The sequence below is a fragment of the Aythya fuligula genome, chromosome 6 (assembly GCF_009819795.1).
Source record: "Aythya fuligula isolate bAytFul2 chromosome 6, bAytFul2.pri, whole genome shotgun sequence".
Taxonomy (NCBI): Eukaryota; Metazoa; Chordata; class Aves; order Anseriformes; family Anatidae; genus Aythya; species Aythya fuligula.
In genome coordinates, this window is record NC_045564.1 from 10323881 (window position 1) to 10339249 (window position 15369).

General features: G+C 39.7%; 1 protein-coding gene across 3 annotated transcripts in view; it reads left to right on the forward strand.

The window, feature by feature from the left end:
- Positions 1–15369, forward strand: part of TRAF3IP1 (TRAF3 interacting protein 1) — a 42649-nt gene that overhangs the window by 2066 nt on the left and 25214 nt on the right. For 2 of the 3 annotated variants that reach the window (XM_032190566.1, XM_032190569.1), the window contains exons 3-7: positions 2535–2696; positions 3822–3962; positions 4104–4568; positions 5705–5782; positions 13030–13105. In XM_032190566.1, the coding sequence (XP_032046457.1) occupies positions 2535–2696; positions 3822–3962; positions 4104–4568; positions 5705–5782; positions 13030–13105 (922 nt within the window). The remainder of the gene's footprint in view (positions 1–2534; positions 2697–3821; positions 3963–4103; positions 4569–5704; positions 5783–13029; positions 13106–15369) is intronic. The other variant, XM_032190568.1, reaches the window with a different exon arrangement.

Here is a 15369-nt window from a genome sequence, read left to right on the forward strand (position 1 = left end):
AGCTACATCCTTTGGTGATTGTTTAACATGGCAACTAAAGTGTCGGCTTGCCAATCCTGCAGCCTGTTGCACGGATGGTTTATGCACTGCTCACAGCTAATTATTGGCCTTATAGGTACGTTTATTTCTGTGACTGTTCCTGCTGTTGCAGGGATAACTAAAATTAATTACACAGTTGATTGGTTTTGCTCATACTTTCCCTGTTGAAGCTTTACAATAGGGTCAGTGAAGGTGAGCAGCTAAGCATGTGCTGTCTCTTGTTTGCAGAGCGTTATTCATTTTTTCTTTTGTGGATTGAAAAAACGTTTCCTAGCAGCTCTAAGCAGCTCTTTGTATGTAGATACAAATATCTACATACCATGGTATCTGTGAAGTTGCACCAACCTCCTGAGTAGCTCTTTTTGAGCTTTTTCCTGCAGTCCATAAGATCTTGTTTTCAGGCGTTCAGGAAAAGGAGATGAAAATGCTGAGGAAAACGTCTCTAGCTTGTGTACCTCTTTTCAAAGCACAAGTTGGGAGAAAGATTTGTCTGTCAAGGGATGCTTCCTTACTGTGATTTCTGTTGGAGTTTAAGAAAATCAGGAGAGTTAGCATTTTGTGGTAGGAGGGGAGAAGTCTTTCCGTGGAGACCAAAGCTACCTGCAGATGGCTGGAGGCTGAGAGCAGCAGCTGGCATACGCGCTGTGATCACTGTATACAAGGATATCGGAGGGTCTTCTGGATCACTTTTATCTTAAAATGTTTGATTTAGAATAGTGTTCCGCTTCCTTCCCTGAATTAACAGATTGCATATGTCCGTGAAAAGACGGACAACTATTTTAATCAAAGGAGGGTGCAGCATTTCCTTCCTATTTTGTTTTTGAATGCAGGGATCACTGGTGAGGGTGAAGTGGCCCTGATGTTGATGGAGACATCTGAAAATCCTAGCTATGTGGCAGTTGTTTGTTTTAATCTGTTCGGAAGAGTTGAAGACGGGAAGTGCCCTGGCTCTGGAGGCCGTCTTCCCACGCGTTTTGCTATCATTCACATGCTTGCAGCACAACCCAGGTCTTGTTTATGGAGCAGCTCTGGGACATGGGATATCACACGGACAGCCACATAAAGCTCCAGTGCCACAGGAGCAGATAATGCTGCCAGATGGCCTTTAAAGAGTAGTGGCCTTGCTCAGCTGAGGAATTACTGGCTTCTGGTGCTCTCCTTTATTTTGGTATATCTGTCAAATTAGGTCCAGATCGTTCTGGATCCATGTGCTTGAGATGCCCAGATGGTAAAGAAGTGCAGTGCAGAATCAGGTGTTTTACTGCGTAGTTAAAACTGCTCGCTTTGCTGAAGTAAAGTGAAATGTCAGTGGTCAGCTTTTTGGTTATTGGCTTAAATCTTGTAGCTGATACTCTTCCGAACCAACACCTGTTAAAACACACATAGAGAACTCTTCTCACGTGGGTTTGCTTTTTAACAGGCTAGTAAGGTATCTTTTATCTCCACTCAAGAAATTAAAGGATGAGTAAGTAGACTTCTGTGATGGGACTGGTAAAATTCCTTGAATTTTACTCTGCTTTATGAATAAATCCACGCCCCCTCACCAGTATTCTGCAGCTGCAGAGACTTCACACCATGATTTCATTCTCTGTGCTGTGAACCGTCTGATAACATTTTAGTTGGTGGGTGTTGTTTTGTTTCGCTCTTATTTTTGTAATGTTTTTCTGTAATCACCAAGAGTCATCGCTTTTGCTAAAGGGTACTTGGGGAAAGTTGATTGTAATTGTAAAACTAAAACACATCTGGTAATTGTGGAGATAAAGTATGTGCCTGTATCTCTTGGCCACCATCCTTTGTATGTTTTCTTTACTCACTGTTAAGTCTGGTTTGTAAAGTACGTGTATAAGCATGTAAGCCTTTCAGTTTGGACTCACAAGTCTGGTCAGACTGGGACTCCTGTGTCGAAAAATTGGCAACATGGTTGTCTTCCTGAGCAACAACTTCTTGTAACAATCCTGTTGTTATTCTTTAGTGTTTCTTTTGGTAATACTTGTATAATTTCTTATACAAAATTGTAGTTTCTGCAACATGTATCTATTCTCTTGAAAACAGAGTGTCAGAAAGTGTACTGCAGCTCAATGATAAATATACTTAAAAGAAAATAATAATAATAATAAAAACAATACAAAAACCACCCACACAAACCACAAAATTCTACTTTTAATTTGGTCATTGAAGTTCAATATTCATCCTTGCTCGAAGCTGTTACTTCCTTATCAGAAATAAGTGGCTAACTAAAGCAGGGTAGTCCACTTCCCTGACCTTACAAACCACGTGCCCAAATCCCCACATGTGGGCAGAGTGGCTCAGGGTGCTTCATCCCAGGGAGTTCAGCCATGCTCCTGACATCTGTGTCAAAGCTTCCTCGTTCAGCTGCTCCTGTTATCCTGACACTTTCTGCAGCCATTCCTCCCGTCGGAGCTTTCCTAACCTTTAGGTGGTACATGGAATTATTTTAGAGTCTCAATATTATTTCTTAATTGTTGTTTTTCTAGGATAAAGATGCCAAAATCAGCTTCCTTCAGAAGGCAATTGATGCTGTTGTAATGGTAACAGGAGAGCCACTGGCAGTAAAACCAGCACGTGTTGTGGCTGGACATGAACCTGAAAAAACAAATGAATTTCTTCAAGCGATTGGGAAGTGTTGCTTAAATAAGGTATGACATCACTATATATATTTTATATACATAGTTACATATTTATTTATTTTACATACTTTCAGAGCTTATTTGTGACAGACATTGACACTCATTACACAAGATATACTGTGTTGAGTCACCGCTTATAATAATAATTATTAATAATATTAACAGAAATATAATATGTGATCCTTAGCAGAGTTTGAGCCAGGTCCCCACACAAATACATTCTGGGTATATTAGTTGAAAACCCTTGAAGTTATGAATGTGAACAAATTGTGTATATTTCACAGTGAAGTCCTATAATGTGTACAAGCTGTATGGAGATTTTATTCGGATAATCTTTGTCTGCTAATCTATTAATTTAAATGTATATTATTTTCTTTTAGTTAGCTGAGTGTTCTATACAGACTTCTTCCACATAGATTGCTTCAGATCAGGAAGGAGGAAGTTGATGAACGTGTACACTTAGATGGGATGAGTTAGAGAATGTTCTTGATGGCACAGCCTCTTAGCATGGTGTGAAGAGATTCAATATCCAAAGGATATCGTCTACCCACTTGAGCAAAGATAATTAGCCCCTTGGCTTTTTAGTAAAGCATAAGCTTGATGTGCATTGTGGAAAAGTTTTGCTTCAGGCTCTAGCTTGATACTTTCAGTGACAAGCTGACCGTGCTGCTTGGACTTACGTAGTTCAGGCAATTGTTGCTAATGTGCAGATGTTAGTGTCCAAATGTGAAAACCCACAAAAATCCATAGTTTTATATTTGCAAATCAGGAGTCAACCCTCAGGGCAAAATTGGTTTTAGTGATCTAAAAGCAAATCCTGTTTCAGGAAGAATTCCTCAGCAATGTGATGGTGCGTGTGTGGTTTTTTTATGTATGTTAGCAGAATTAGTAATTCTAATGAAAAGCATGGTGTATGTATATAGTCCTGGTACATGTAGTCAAATTGTTATGAGAATTACAAAGAGGTGTTTAACTTAAAGGACCATTATTATGCCTGTGAATGTTTTTGGAAGAGCAGAAATACAAGCTCTATTTCAAAAGGAAAAAAAAGTCGTGTTGACCACAGAGTTAGGAAGAAGGGAGATGATAACAAAATAACCTAGTCATTTCAGGGAACTTTTCTGTTTCTTGCAGCTCTCCAGTGATGCTGCTGTAAAAAGGATCTTAGCTGGGGAAAGAGCTGATGCTCAAGGGAAACCTCCATCCTCTAAATCTCGAGATAAAGAAAGCAGAGAGCCCAAAACAGAAGAACAAAAACCCCATAGGGATAAAGAGGTAGGCATTTGCAACTTTCGGGTACAGTGGCTACCATTATTTTTTAAAATCTCTTTTCGTGTGCATTTTATCTGTAAAAAGTAACCGTGTTATAAACTTGCTGTGTATTGACACTAAATTTTAGTTTTTACTTTATTTTAGGGAAAAGGAGATACTGAAATTAAAGACAGAAGCTCAAGCAGAGACAGAAAACCCAAAGGAGATTCCAAAGAGAGTGAAGAAAGAGAAAAGGAAAGTGATAAACAGAAAGAAAATGAAGACAGGCAAAAAGACGCTGAAAGGGACACCTTTAAGGAAGAGGAAAAACAAGAAAGAGAAAGAAGCAGAACAACCAAACAAGGAAGAGAAACAGAAAAAAACAAGAGGAAAGGAGACATAGAACGAGAAGATGATGCTGAACGTGATAAAGGACAGGAAAGGGAGAAAAAAAATCAAGGAGGAAGAGAAACAGACAGATTGAAAGGAAGAGACAAAGATAAGGCTAGGGACAGAGACCGAGAAAAAGACAGAGAAAGGGGAAAAGACCGGGACAGGGATAGGCAGAGGGACAAAGGAAAAGATGGGGAGCATGTAAAAGAACATGGAAAGGACAAAGCAGAGAAAAAGGTAATTGGAATTCTATTTCAGAGAAAAATAACCTCTGGCATGCTGTGGTAAGGACTGAATTATTTTTTTTTTGGAAATGGTTGTGTCTTGTATTGTATGTTCACTTAACGATTAAGTACTTTCTTTAACAGCAATTACTCCCGTGAATTGAAAGGTTTTTTTGGGTATGGATTTGATCTTGTAAGAATGTGGCTGAGGCTGTGTGTACACCTTCCTGTCTCTGAGCCTTTGGACTGTGCTTTCTGAACATCTAACAAGCAGTTTATTTTCTGACTTGTGTGAATTCTTTGCTTTCTCCTCACTACATTTGATTCTATTTGGCAGAGGGGGGTGGCAGCGACGATTGGAACTGTGTACTTGCATCCTCACGTCTTCTCAATAATGCATGCTGTTGTTGCAGCCATAGCTCACTTTTGGGATGGAGACTGAAGAGTTTCTTTGAGCCATAACTGGTCATTAGTCTATCTCTTGAGCTTACTTCTTCCATAGCAGAGCCCATAGGATGGAATCATATGTCTGCATTTTTTTTGGCTTTCTAGTCTAAGCTGCTTGTTTCCACCTTCATTTTTTTTTTTTTTTTCCTTGAAAGAACTGTTGGGAAGCCCCATTTGGGTCAAATCATTTCCTTTTAGCAAGGGTGCTCTGTGGTAGACTGTGCACATTGTGTTGCATCCTTGGGAAGGAACACATCTGCCACTGCAACTTATTTCAGGTCTCAGTGTGAAGTCCTAAAGTGCCTTAAAAGCCATCTCTTCATTGCCTTTTAATATTCAAATCTTTGTCTAAACATTTGTTGTTTGCCTTTGTTCTTTTGTTTGCTGGTTCAAGGTAGAAATTCAGGATTAATGGATATCAATGATGCTGCTGTTACGAGGTAGCTTAATTTTTGTTACAACTGAGAAAGCACTTCTGGCAGTACTTGTTTGCTGGCTTTGAGGCTTCTGGATATAAATAGTGTTTAATTTTACTCCATTAGGCTTAAAGAGAGCCAGGCAAGGTAAAGAGGGTATGTAGATGGATGAGTACACAGCAGAACTGAGCACATTACAATGTTATTCTTATTTTGCCTTTCATGTAATTCAGGTAAGTAGCTTGCTCCTCAGCACGCGGAATCTAAAGCAATTACTTGTTTTTAGTCCACAGATTCTGAGGAATCCAAGCTTAGAAAATTGCAGAGGCCAACTAAAAACAGCAAGTGCCAGCCAGATAATGAGGTTAGTAGTATAGAAGATCTGGGAAGGTGATTGTTGAGAGTGTTACGTTTCAGAATGGCTTGGGAATCTGCATGTAATGAAAGTCAGATTGAAATATAGGCAGATGCTGAGTTTTAGGGCTCTAAGACAGGTGCTTGTCTGATTCTTGCTTGTTTTTAAATTTCTCATAGCTTGGCCAAAAAGCCTAATCAGTTTATTTTGATTTCCAGATTTTTAGTTCTAGTTATTGATATGTTGAGTACTTCAGAAAAATGTTTATTTGTTCAAAGTTTTCTCCCTATTCTTCTGAATCTTCCCTACAATGCTGTCGTATATTTGCTTGTTTGTTTATGGTACTGTTGTGGTTTAGGCCAGCAGGCAGCCCAGCAGCACACAGCTGCTTGCTTGCTCCCCCTGCAGCAAGATGGGGGCGAGAACTGAGAAAGGTAAAAGTGCGAGAATTATCGGGTTGAGATAAGGACAGCTTAATAAGAGAGAAAGAGGAGGAAAAAAATAAAAAGGAAGAAAGGAAAAATCGAAGTGATGCAAAACACACTTGCTCACCACTAGCTGATCAATGTCTAGCCAGTCCCTGAGCACTGACAGCCTCCCAGCCCTAGTCAGCACCGCAGTTATGTGACTGTGGGATGTCCCTGTGGCAGCCTGGGCCAGCTGTCCCGGCTGTGTCCCCTCCCAGCCCCTGTGCACCCCCAGCCCCTCGCTGTGGGGGCAGCACGAGGAGCAGAGCAGGCCCTGGCTCTGTGCAAGCGCTGCTCTGCAGCAACTGAACCATCCGGGTGCTGTCAGCATTATTCTCATCCTAAATCCAAAACACAGCACCACACCAGCTACTATGAAGAAGATGAATACCTGTCCCAAAACCAGGAGAGAGACTTTAATAGAAGTTGCTGTGTTGGAAAGAAAATGAATCCAGTGTTGAGCCTGTGTTTTGCAGCTGGCTGATGGTAGGGCAGAATAGGAATTCACTGCCTGCCTCTGAACAGTAGCTGTTGCTTGTGATACCATTGTCTGCATCTGCTGCTTCTTGATGACCTGAGGCAAGTCGGGGAATTATGAAGCCATCTGGCTAAATGTTTAAAGAGTGAGCCTTCAATAAATTAACCTAAAGTAGTTCAGGCTAGGAAGAAATCGGCAGGATCCCAAGTCTAGCAGGAGTCTCTGTTGGGAGTCTGTGGGCCACTGACATCATTGTGTCTTCTGCATGAGATGACAAATTTATAGCCATTCTTTGACTGAAATCCAACCAAACTTTTTAAATTATTGGCACTTGGAGGGAGAGCTTATAAAATAGTTTTTAGCCTGAAGCAAATATTCATGGCCAAGTTAAACTTCCTGCAAATTGGGTCTCTAATGGAAATTCTGAGCCTCATCCCAAACTATCGTAGTGCTCTTGGGCACCACTATAATACACTGGGGCAGTAAAGTTTCATTTCCCGTCTTAAGTGCTTTTGGGAGTGATTCCAAGGCATGTTGGTTTACTACCTTAAATCTAGATGACATGCTTTTCCTTTACTTGCTTGCGTAACAGTAGACAGTGCTTAGCTTTTAGGTGATGAAAACATACACTTTAGACTAGTGCATGACAAATGGTCACCTAGTTAAGACTGGAAGAGAGGAACGAAATGAGAATGTTTCCAATGAATCTTTAAAGCTGGAGAGCTGGGATGGCTGTGCAAAGCGAGTGAATCATTTCCAGCATGAAATAATTGGGAAGTGCATCTTAATGGACTGGGGTTGATCTTCCTTTCCTCTCAGTAGTTTCACAGCAGGATAATGCCTTTATTTCCAGGGATTTACTGTAATACCATTTAAGTCATGTGGCAGTGAAACAAATGTATTAAAAAGAAAGGAAACAATTTATGTGCTTATGCACTTGAAGAGTATTTAATTGTATTATTTGGTAGTGTCTGCTGCATAATTAATAATTCTTTAGCATCCATCTTGTTGTAATTATCATGCACAGCAAGTGAAACAATTTGAAACAGCCCCCATCAAGCAGTGTCTGATACAGCCAGTGCCTAACATGATGCCTGCTCTCTTCTGCCCTAGGGACTGACCTCTTCTTTTCTGGATTGCTCCTGTTGTGTCCAGTTACGTATCCCTGGCTTCTAGTCCTGCTCCTTGCGCTCCTAGCCACAGCTTCTCTTTCTTTCCAAACCTAGTCTTCCTTGGCTTTATGTTGCAGTGTGCCATTCATCTTCCACTTGATTTTGTCTTGTTTTCACTATTTTTCAAACAGGTCCTTCCTTCAGACATGCTGCCTGTTTCGCAGCATAAGGATGTGGAAACAATGTGGAAATAGGAGCTTTTATTTAATTTGAGATGTCCATGGAATTTCAGGCTGAATGGATTCTAGGCTGCATTTACTTTAGAGAACAAGTTAATTTTGATGTTTTTTTTTTTTAATATTGTAGACATACAGCAAAGTTTAATTCCTGCCTTTGCTCCTTTGAGGTTAAAGTCTAGATAAGAGTCTATCTTTACTCATTAAGTTTTCATTTTTTCTTGCTGCAAGTTATCCAAAGCTAGCCTTAAAATGCAATTTAAATTTCACAGGTTGAATTTTTTTAAAATGTATTTTCCTTGTACTGAAGAAAGTGTATGTTACCCGGTATGTAATAGTCATCATGTGGGTATCCATGATTTTCTGGAACTAAAAGAAAGCAACTCTAAGTAGGAATTAAGGAGAAACATTTGGCTAACACATGGCAAATGGAAGGAGACTCCTTTCTGCGTGAAGGCTAGCTGTTGCATACCACACTGTGACCACTGCTAGCTGTGAACTCTCAGTCCAGGTAGAAATCTTGTTTAAAATGGACACTTAGAAGCTCAGTCAGTCATGCTACAAAATAACGAAGATAACTTTGTCTTTTAACAAGAGGTGATTCAAGCTGTAGACCTTTGGAGCGTATGGTGCTGTTTATCTGAAAGTGGCTGCTGAATAGGTATGTCATTTTACCCCTAAGGCAAAACACGTTGGAAAAGTCTCTTCCATTTTACAGATGGCGGCTGAAACTTTTGGCTAAAGCTTTTTGCAATATCCTGTCACTTTTGGCCACTTCTATAATAACTTTTATTTTTGCTGTTCAAACTGTATTGCTCTGGAACTGGTCATTCGAATCAGCCTCTAAGTCTCGTCTAATGAACTTCTATTTCTGTTGGAACTCATCTAGAATGTATAATGAAACAACCACCGAATGAAAAAAGACATAACTGCCCCAGAAGCAGCAGAGAGAAAGGTTCCATGGAAATCTCCCGGTCATGGCTCAGATATGTTTGTTCCAGTGCTGTGAACTGGAACTCTGCTCGGTGTCAGTTATTCATAATTGGCTCCCATAGTAGAAATCCAACATTAAAATTTACATTCTAAGAAACACAATTTTTCTCATGGCTCTTTTTGCATTTGAGAGGTTTTAATTAGCAGAAGCTAACGACAACAGAACATCATCTCGTGAGCCCCTATTTCAGGAAAAGATAATTGATCAATATTTTCCTAGTTTTATCACCACTGCAGTCAGATGAAGCCTAGCAAATATAGATCTTCTGTGTTGCTATTGCACATTAACGAATTCTGCCTATTAATAATTATGGCTGTTCTAGAAATAAAGACAGGAAATATAGGCAGTTTGAGGGAAAGAGCAATGAAAGTCTTGGATGGATATGTAGCTTGCGTTAAAAGCTTTAGAAATAAGCTGTGTTTATGTGCTGAGGAATAGCCTGTTGCACAAAAAAAAAAGTGTGTTTGTATGTGTATATATAGTGTTATTTATGTAACAGATCTGTCTTTCTATGTATATGTTACTTAGAGTACACATGCAAACATGCCTCCTGGCACCATGGATCTAATCAGAAGGAAAGTCAGTCAAAACAGAGGTGATTGAAAAAGATCCCTCTGCACAGATGTAATTCTTATGTATTGTTAGTGAACTATCAGTGGCTCTGATGAATTACAGGGAGCAATTCACGGTGGCTGGTTGATGTAATCAGCTGTCCCCTTCATTTGCTTGGTGGCAGTGTTTTTTTCCCATTGACTGTTGATGCACGTAGATGGCTGGAGAGGTATGTAAGCATGTACAGAATTAGTTAGGAGGGCAGAAACCCTTGTGGGTTCACCCCCAAGGCAAACTGCATGATAGTAATACAGAAAAAAGAGTTACCCCACAAAGGTGAGCTGCTGTGGGGTCCCAGCTGCTATCTTAAGAAAACCCAGGGGCTGTGTGAGTGCTGTAACATGAGTTTCATCCTCTGTGTGCTTCTGCTCATCTTCAGTGGCAGGCGTTAGGGTTGTCAATGAGTTTCAGCAGTAGTTTTCCTCCCAAAATCAAAGCATCTGTGTGTAAAAGTTATTGATAGAAGCTGTTTGTGACATCCTTTCATCAATGTAGAGGTTGATGACTGCAGGGAAGGCAAGAGGAATGAACCGTTTGGCAGGGTTGTCTTGTCACAGTGTATTCCTCTTCCTGATCAGCTGAAATGTTACAAATCATTATTTTCTTACGTCTTAGAGTGAATACCAACCTATATAATAATGAGGACAAAGTAGCAGACTGGAAGGTTTACAGCAGACTGCTGTATCCTCTCCAAATAGAAATGTAATTACTCAAAACGGGGAAGTGTGTGTACATCCATCTCGGATTCCACTTAAATATGTTTTTTCCAGCATTGTGTGAGATGAAGTGTAAGATTTCTTTTTAATGGCTGCATTTACTGCTTTTCAAAGTCTTGGAACCTCTGAATTTGTCAGAAGAAGAATGACCTACTTTATCTCCCTTTGGAAAGGCTCGAGTCATAAATATTGTGGGATTTATGTTTTTGTATGCTACCATAGTGATTAAATTTTAGCTTTTACTTTGCACCTGTTGCCAGCGTGCACATGTGGCGCTACAAAAGTGTCGAGCGGTGTTTGCAGCCACTACCTGACATAAATAAATGACTGACTCCACTTCTCCAGAAGCCTCAGCACCTATTCTCAACTCCTTCCCCACCTGTGCTAATAATTACATCACCTAAGGAGCTGCCAATGTTTGAGTGTGCCAGATGTGGCCTGCAGGCCTGTAGAGCCCGGCTCTGATGGTACGGGAGCTTTGCTTTCCTCCTCGTGTAGGGCTGTGATTGCCGAAGGTGGTAGGAATTACAATGAACCACTTCAGTATTAGCTGCGCGTTTTGGCCTTCTATCTGATTTCTGTAAAATGTGGCAGTGCTTCCCAAGGAGCAAAACAAAAATATTGGTAGCTTTGGTTGTGGGTCAAACAACGATTGTAACAATCCAGTGGAGATATTTTACGTCAAGATTAATTTACGTCAAAGCAGGACTCCATACCAAGCTCTTGGCTAGACTTTTGCCAAGTGTAGGGTGTAGGGCTCTGCTCTGGCTGATTCAATGCCGGATTCCTGAAATTCTCAACATGCAAATTCTATTACATTGCCAAGGTGAAGGAAATGTAGTTTCTGAATTACCCAAACTAATTGCTGGAGCTGACTATGGCTTAGCTGCTGGCTTCCCTATCATGGTTTGCGTACCATCATTTTGTGGTGTCACTTCCCCTTTGTTTGCTGAGAGCTTCTGTTGAGCTGGTAGTTTGTTGTAGTGTATAAAGAAGCAACATTTGCCTTCGGATCAAACTTAGAACCATGTTCCTGGTGTGTAATCTTCACTCTCCTTCATGTACTGTGCCTGTGGGGCCAGAGGGTACATTGTTGTAGGCATGTAGGGGTGGGCTTCTCTCTTGTATAGTCACCTAAATTAGTCTGAGTAAATTTCCTTACTGGTATCCTGTATTTTGAAACATTTTGTAGTATTATTTTCCCTTACAGTGTATATATTACATTGTCATATATATAAGATATTATGGCAAATGAACATTACATTTACATCGTGTAATTTGGCAGTTTTCTATTACCTGTGTTATTGGAACATAATGTTAACATTTGCATAGAAATGGAAGAATATGTAATTCTTGTTCATGTTATGAATGTGAACATTATCAGCAGAGTTGGCAGCTGTTCTTGAATGCAAACTGCATGAATTATTAGTTCACACAGATTACAAAAAAAGCAGATAAGGAGCGAGGTGCTAAACGTATTTCAGGATTTTGAGTGTGATGTGGGGATGTATTACAAGGAATAGAGAGCATAGAAATGCAAATCCATAGAAATTCTATAAATCAGCTGTATTTCTGTTGTTTTCAGAGGTGTTTGCGTCCTTTTTAGCAACAAATGTTGAGTGTAGGCTCAGTTATCCATTCATGCATCGGGCCTCCGAGGACCCCTGTGGCTTTGTCCCCTAGAACCAGTGCTGCCCTCATCACTCAAGAGGCTGCAGCTCGTGCACATCGGCTTCCCAGCTTCCAGCCAAATACACCTGCTGATTTAACTTGCTCCTTTCCAAGGACCTATGGCCACTGAAGCACGTAACATGGTGCCTTTGCAAAAAGTGTTGTCAGTCAGCTGTTCTTAACTTCAGGCAGTGAAAGCTATATCCAGAGAAAACAAAATAATAAAAACTTGAGTGTGCTTGCCTGCCTTCATTTCCTGGCCTCTCTGAATCACTTGGGACTTAGGACAGCGTCTTCATGAATGTCCTGATTTTTCCTTCAGTTTCACATTTCCACTTTTGAATCGTTATCATCCTCTTTGTACTGCTTGTTCCTTCAGGTCATCCATTGCTTGTTTGCTGGTCCTTCTGACAGGTCCCATTTCTTAGCTTGTCCCGGGAAGTTGCCATTGAGTAAAAGTCTATGTGAGTCTAGTGTCACGATTTTGTTCGTGTCTGCTTCTATTCTGGAAATAAATTCAAAATATTTCCCAGAAGATTAAAGAAGAACTCTGAGTCTGATACAACTGAAACACGCAGGTGATGCTAAGCATCTTATCCCTTTTGGTAGCTCACGGATAGCAAAGCACTCTAAGACCAGTGGTGGCATCACACGTGTGCTTCAGGTTTTGCAAAATCTCTCTGCCTTGAAGATGCTTAGTTCTCTTTTGGAAGTTGTCTTTACAATAGTGAAATCTAATCGTATAAATTCATTACAAATATGTGTATGACTAGCATGTATCCAGCAAAAACGTCTGCACTTTTGTGAGGAAAAAGGACTTCAGATATTAAATGTGTGCATCATTTTTATGTATATTTGATGTATAATAAATGTAGACAGAAAAGCAACACGTAATTAAATTTTATATCTAAATATATACATTTCTATATTAAAAATATATATATTTTTTGTGCTTTTTTTTTTTTTTAAGAGTGAAAGTCCTGCAGCAATATCAAGGCAGCCTTCAACAAAAGGATCAAGGCAACGCGCCAAACCCGGAGGAGAAGGTAACTAGGAGAAGGATATTCTTTCTATTAAATACGCTGGAGGGTTATTGTTACCCTGGAACAGGATAAATACTTAAATATCCTTGTTTATTATTTTCAGTGCTTGTTTTTACTCAGTCTGCATTTATGAACCCAATAGGCAATTTTTCTGCATATATTTGGGATGTGGAGAGTGGTACTTTGTTCAGTTTGGTCGTTTTCTGCGAGCAAAATTACAGATATAAATTCAGCCTCGTCTTGATTTTTATAGTTTTCTCTCTGAAAGTGCTTTTAATTGCTCTGCAGCTATTACTTTTTCCATTAGTTTCACAAAAAAATGTTTCTTTGCTCCATAATCTAGCAAGGTTAGACAAACGTGCCTTGCACAACTTTAGGAGGCTTAATTTTTGTTTCTCTTCTGTTATTGAGGGTATGTGGACAGTATTGTCTCAGGTACTAAAATATTGCATGTTACTTTTACATAAAGGAACATGTAAAGGTTCCTTAAATACTCAGAATAAAGCAATATCCAGCACAATATTTTTATTTAAGACTTATGATACGTTGTTTAAGATAGTTTTAGTAAGATTAAAGAAATTTGTGAGGCTAGATATGCTTTTCTGTAGGTTCTAATAATATAATTAAGAACCCTGAAATATTTAACTTCACCACTTTCTAATATTTGGGAAGAGTGCGCTTCCTAAATTTGGCTAGGGAGTTCAGACTTAATTAATATTCTCAATTTCTTAATCCTTTCTCAAGTATCTGAAGTCCTTGTGCGTTTGGTTTTCAGAAATCTTGGCTTTATAAGATTAAAACATCGTATTTGTCAAAAAAAAAAAAAAAAAGGCACGTTCTCTGAATTAACTCTTTACTGTTCATTGCAGAAAGGAATTACCCAATTTATTTGTTTGATAAGCTGTACATTAAACCATACAATTTTGTGTTCAACTTTCTGGGCTTTTTTCAGTGAAAAAATGGTTGGGTAAATTCAAGACTAGCCAAATCTTTTTTTGAGTAATTTCCATAACTTGAGATACTTGCAGTAATCCAGGTGTAAACTGGAAAGCAGATGAAGATAAGCTGTTAATTAAAACCCCTGGATTGTCACCCATTTGATTAGAGAAGATTCCTCTGAGTTTTGGAGCATGGCATCTGTTGTCTTTGACTTTGGCCAGTGTGGTCAACTGTATTGCACCAGGACTGGTGTCAGACTGGGACCTTGTGCTTTGGGCTGGAGCAGGGAAGGTGGTCTGGGTGTCATCAGTGCTGAATCCTTGTCTCGTATCATCTTCCTCAGTATCTTAGCCACATGTAAGAAGGGAACCAAACCCTGTGGCATTCCTGCTTGGAGTGCAGGGGAAGGAATGCAAGACGTTTATTTAGTACCTGGGGATTATCAGCAGGACATGAGAAGCAGTAAAAGGCTACCTCGTGCCAGCCATGAGTTGTCCCTGGTGGTGGTGTCCTTGCTTTGGTGCCAAGTCTGTCATGGCTGTCACACATGCTAACAGTGCTGTGGGATTGTTAGGAAGTTTTGTTTGTTAGGAAGTACATGGATACAGGCTGTAAAGGTGTGGAGTACAGGCCTTTGTACTGGCCTTTGGATGATAACCTCTTCCAAATCTTTGTTCGCTGGAGCTCCATGCAAATGGTACAATCATCAAGAAACATCGCTGCTCATCTGCGACTCATTGGTCACTTGTTGTCTCTGGACAAGATTTAAGTGAAGATTTTAGTCTTGAGGTGGTTTTTAACTAAATCTAATAGACAGTCATGCAAGACTTGCAAATAAGGAAATAATCTCTTACAGTGGTTCATTGATTGTAATTGATTACATCACCAGCTGTTGTTAGTAAGTGTATTTGATACTGTATTTGCATCCTAATTTGAAACTAGATACTCTTCAGAGTATCCCAAGTGCTTAAACTTTTTCATCAGGAATAAAAGGATCTAAACGTAGTAAAGCTAGCCTGTTGTTTAAATAAGCCAATAGGAAGAGCCCAGAGAAGCACACAGGTAAGGAACAAAAGTGGCTAATAACCAGAGCTCATACAATGACAGCATAACTGCAATTTCCATACGTATCTAAGTGTCTTTTTCCTTTTACTTGTATGTCAGTGACCTGGTTATTTACTATGGTTCAAGTTTTCTTTCAGTGGTCTTGCGCCTTGACAGCTGAAGTTTTATTCCTAATGAAGGATCAGTGTACATAAATCAGTTTAACATCTCATTTCAGAAGATACAATAACACCTGTGAACTGATACCTGTTACAAGAGCTAAT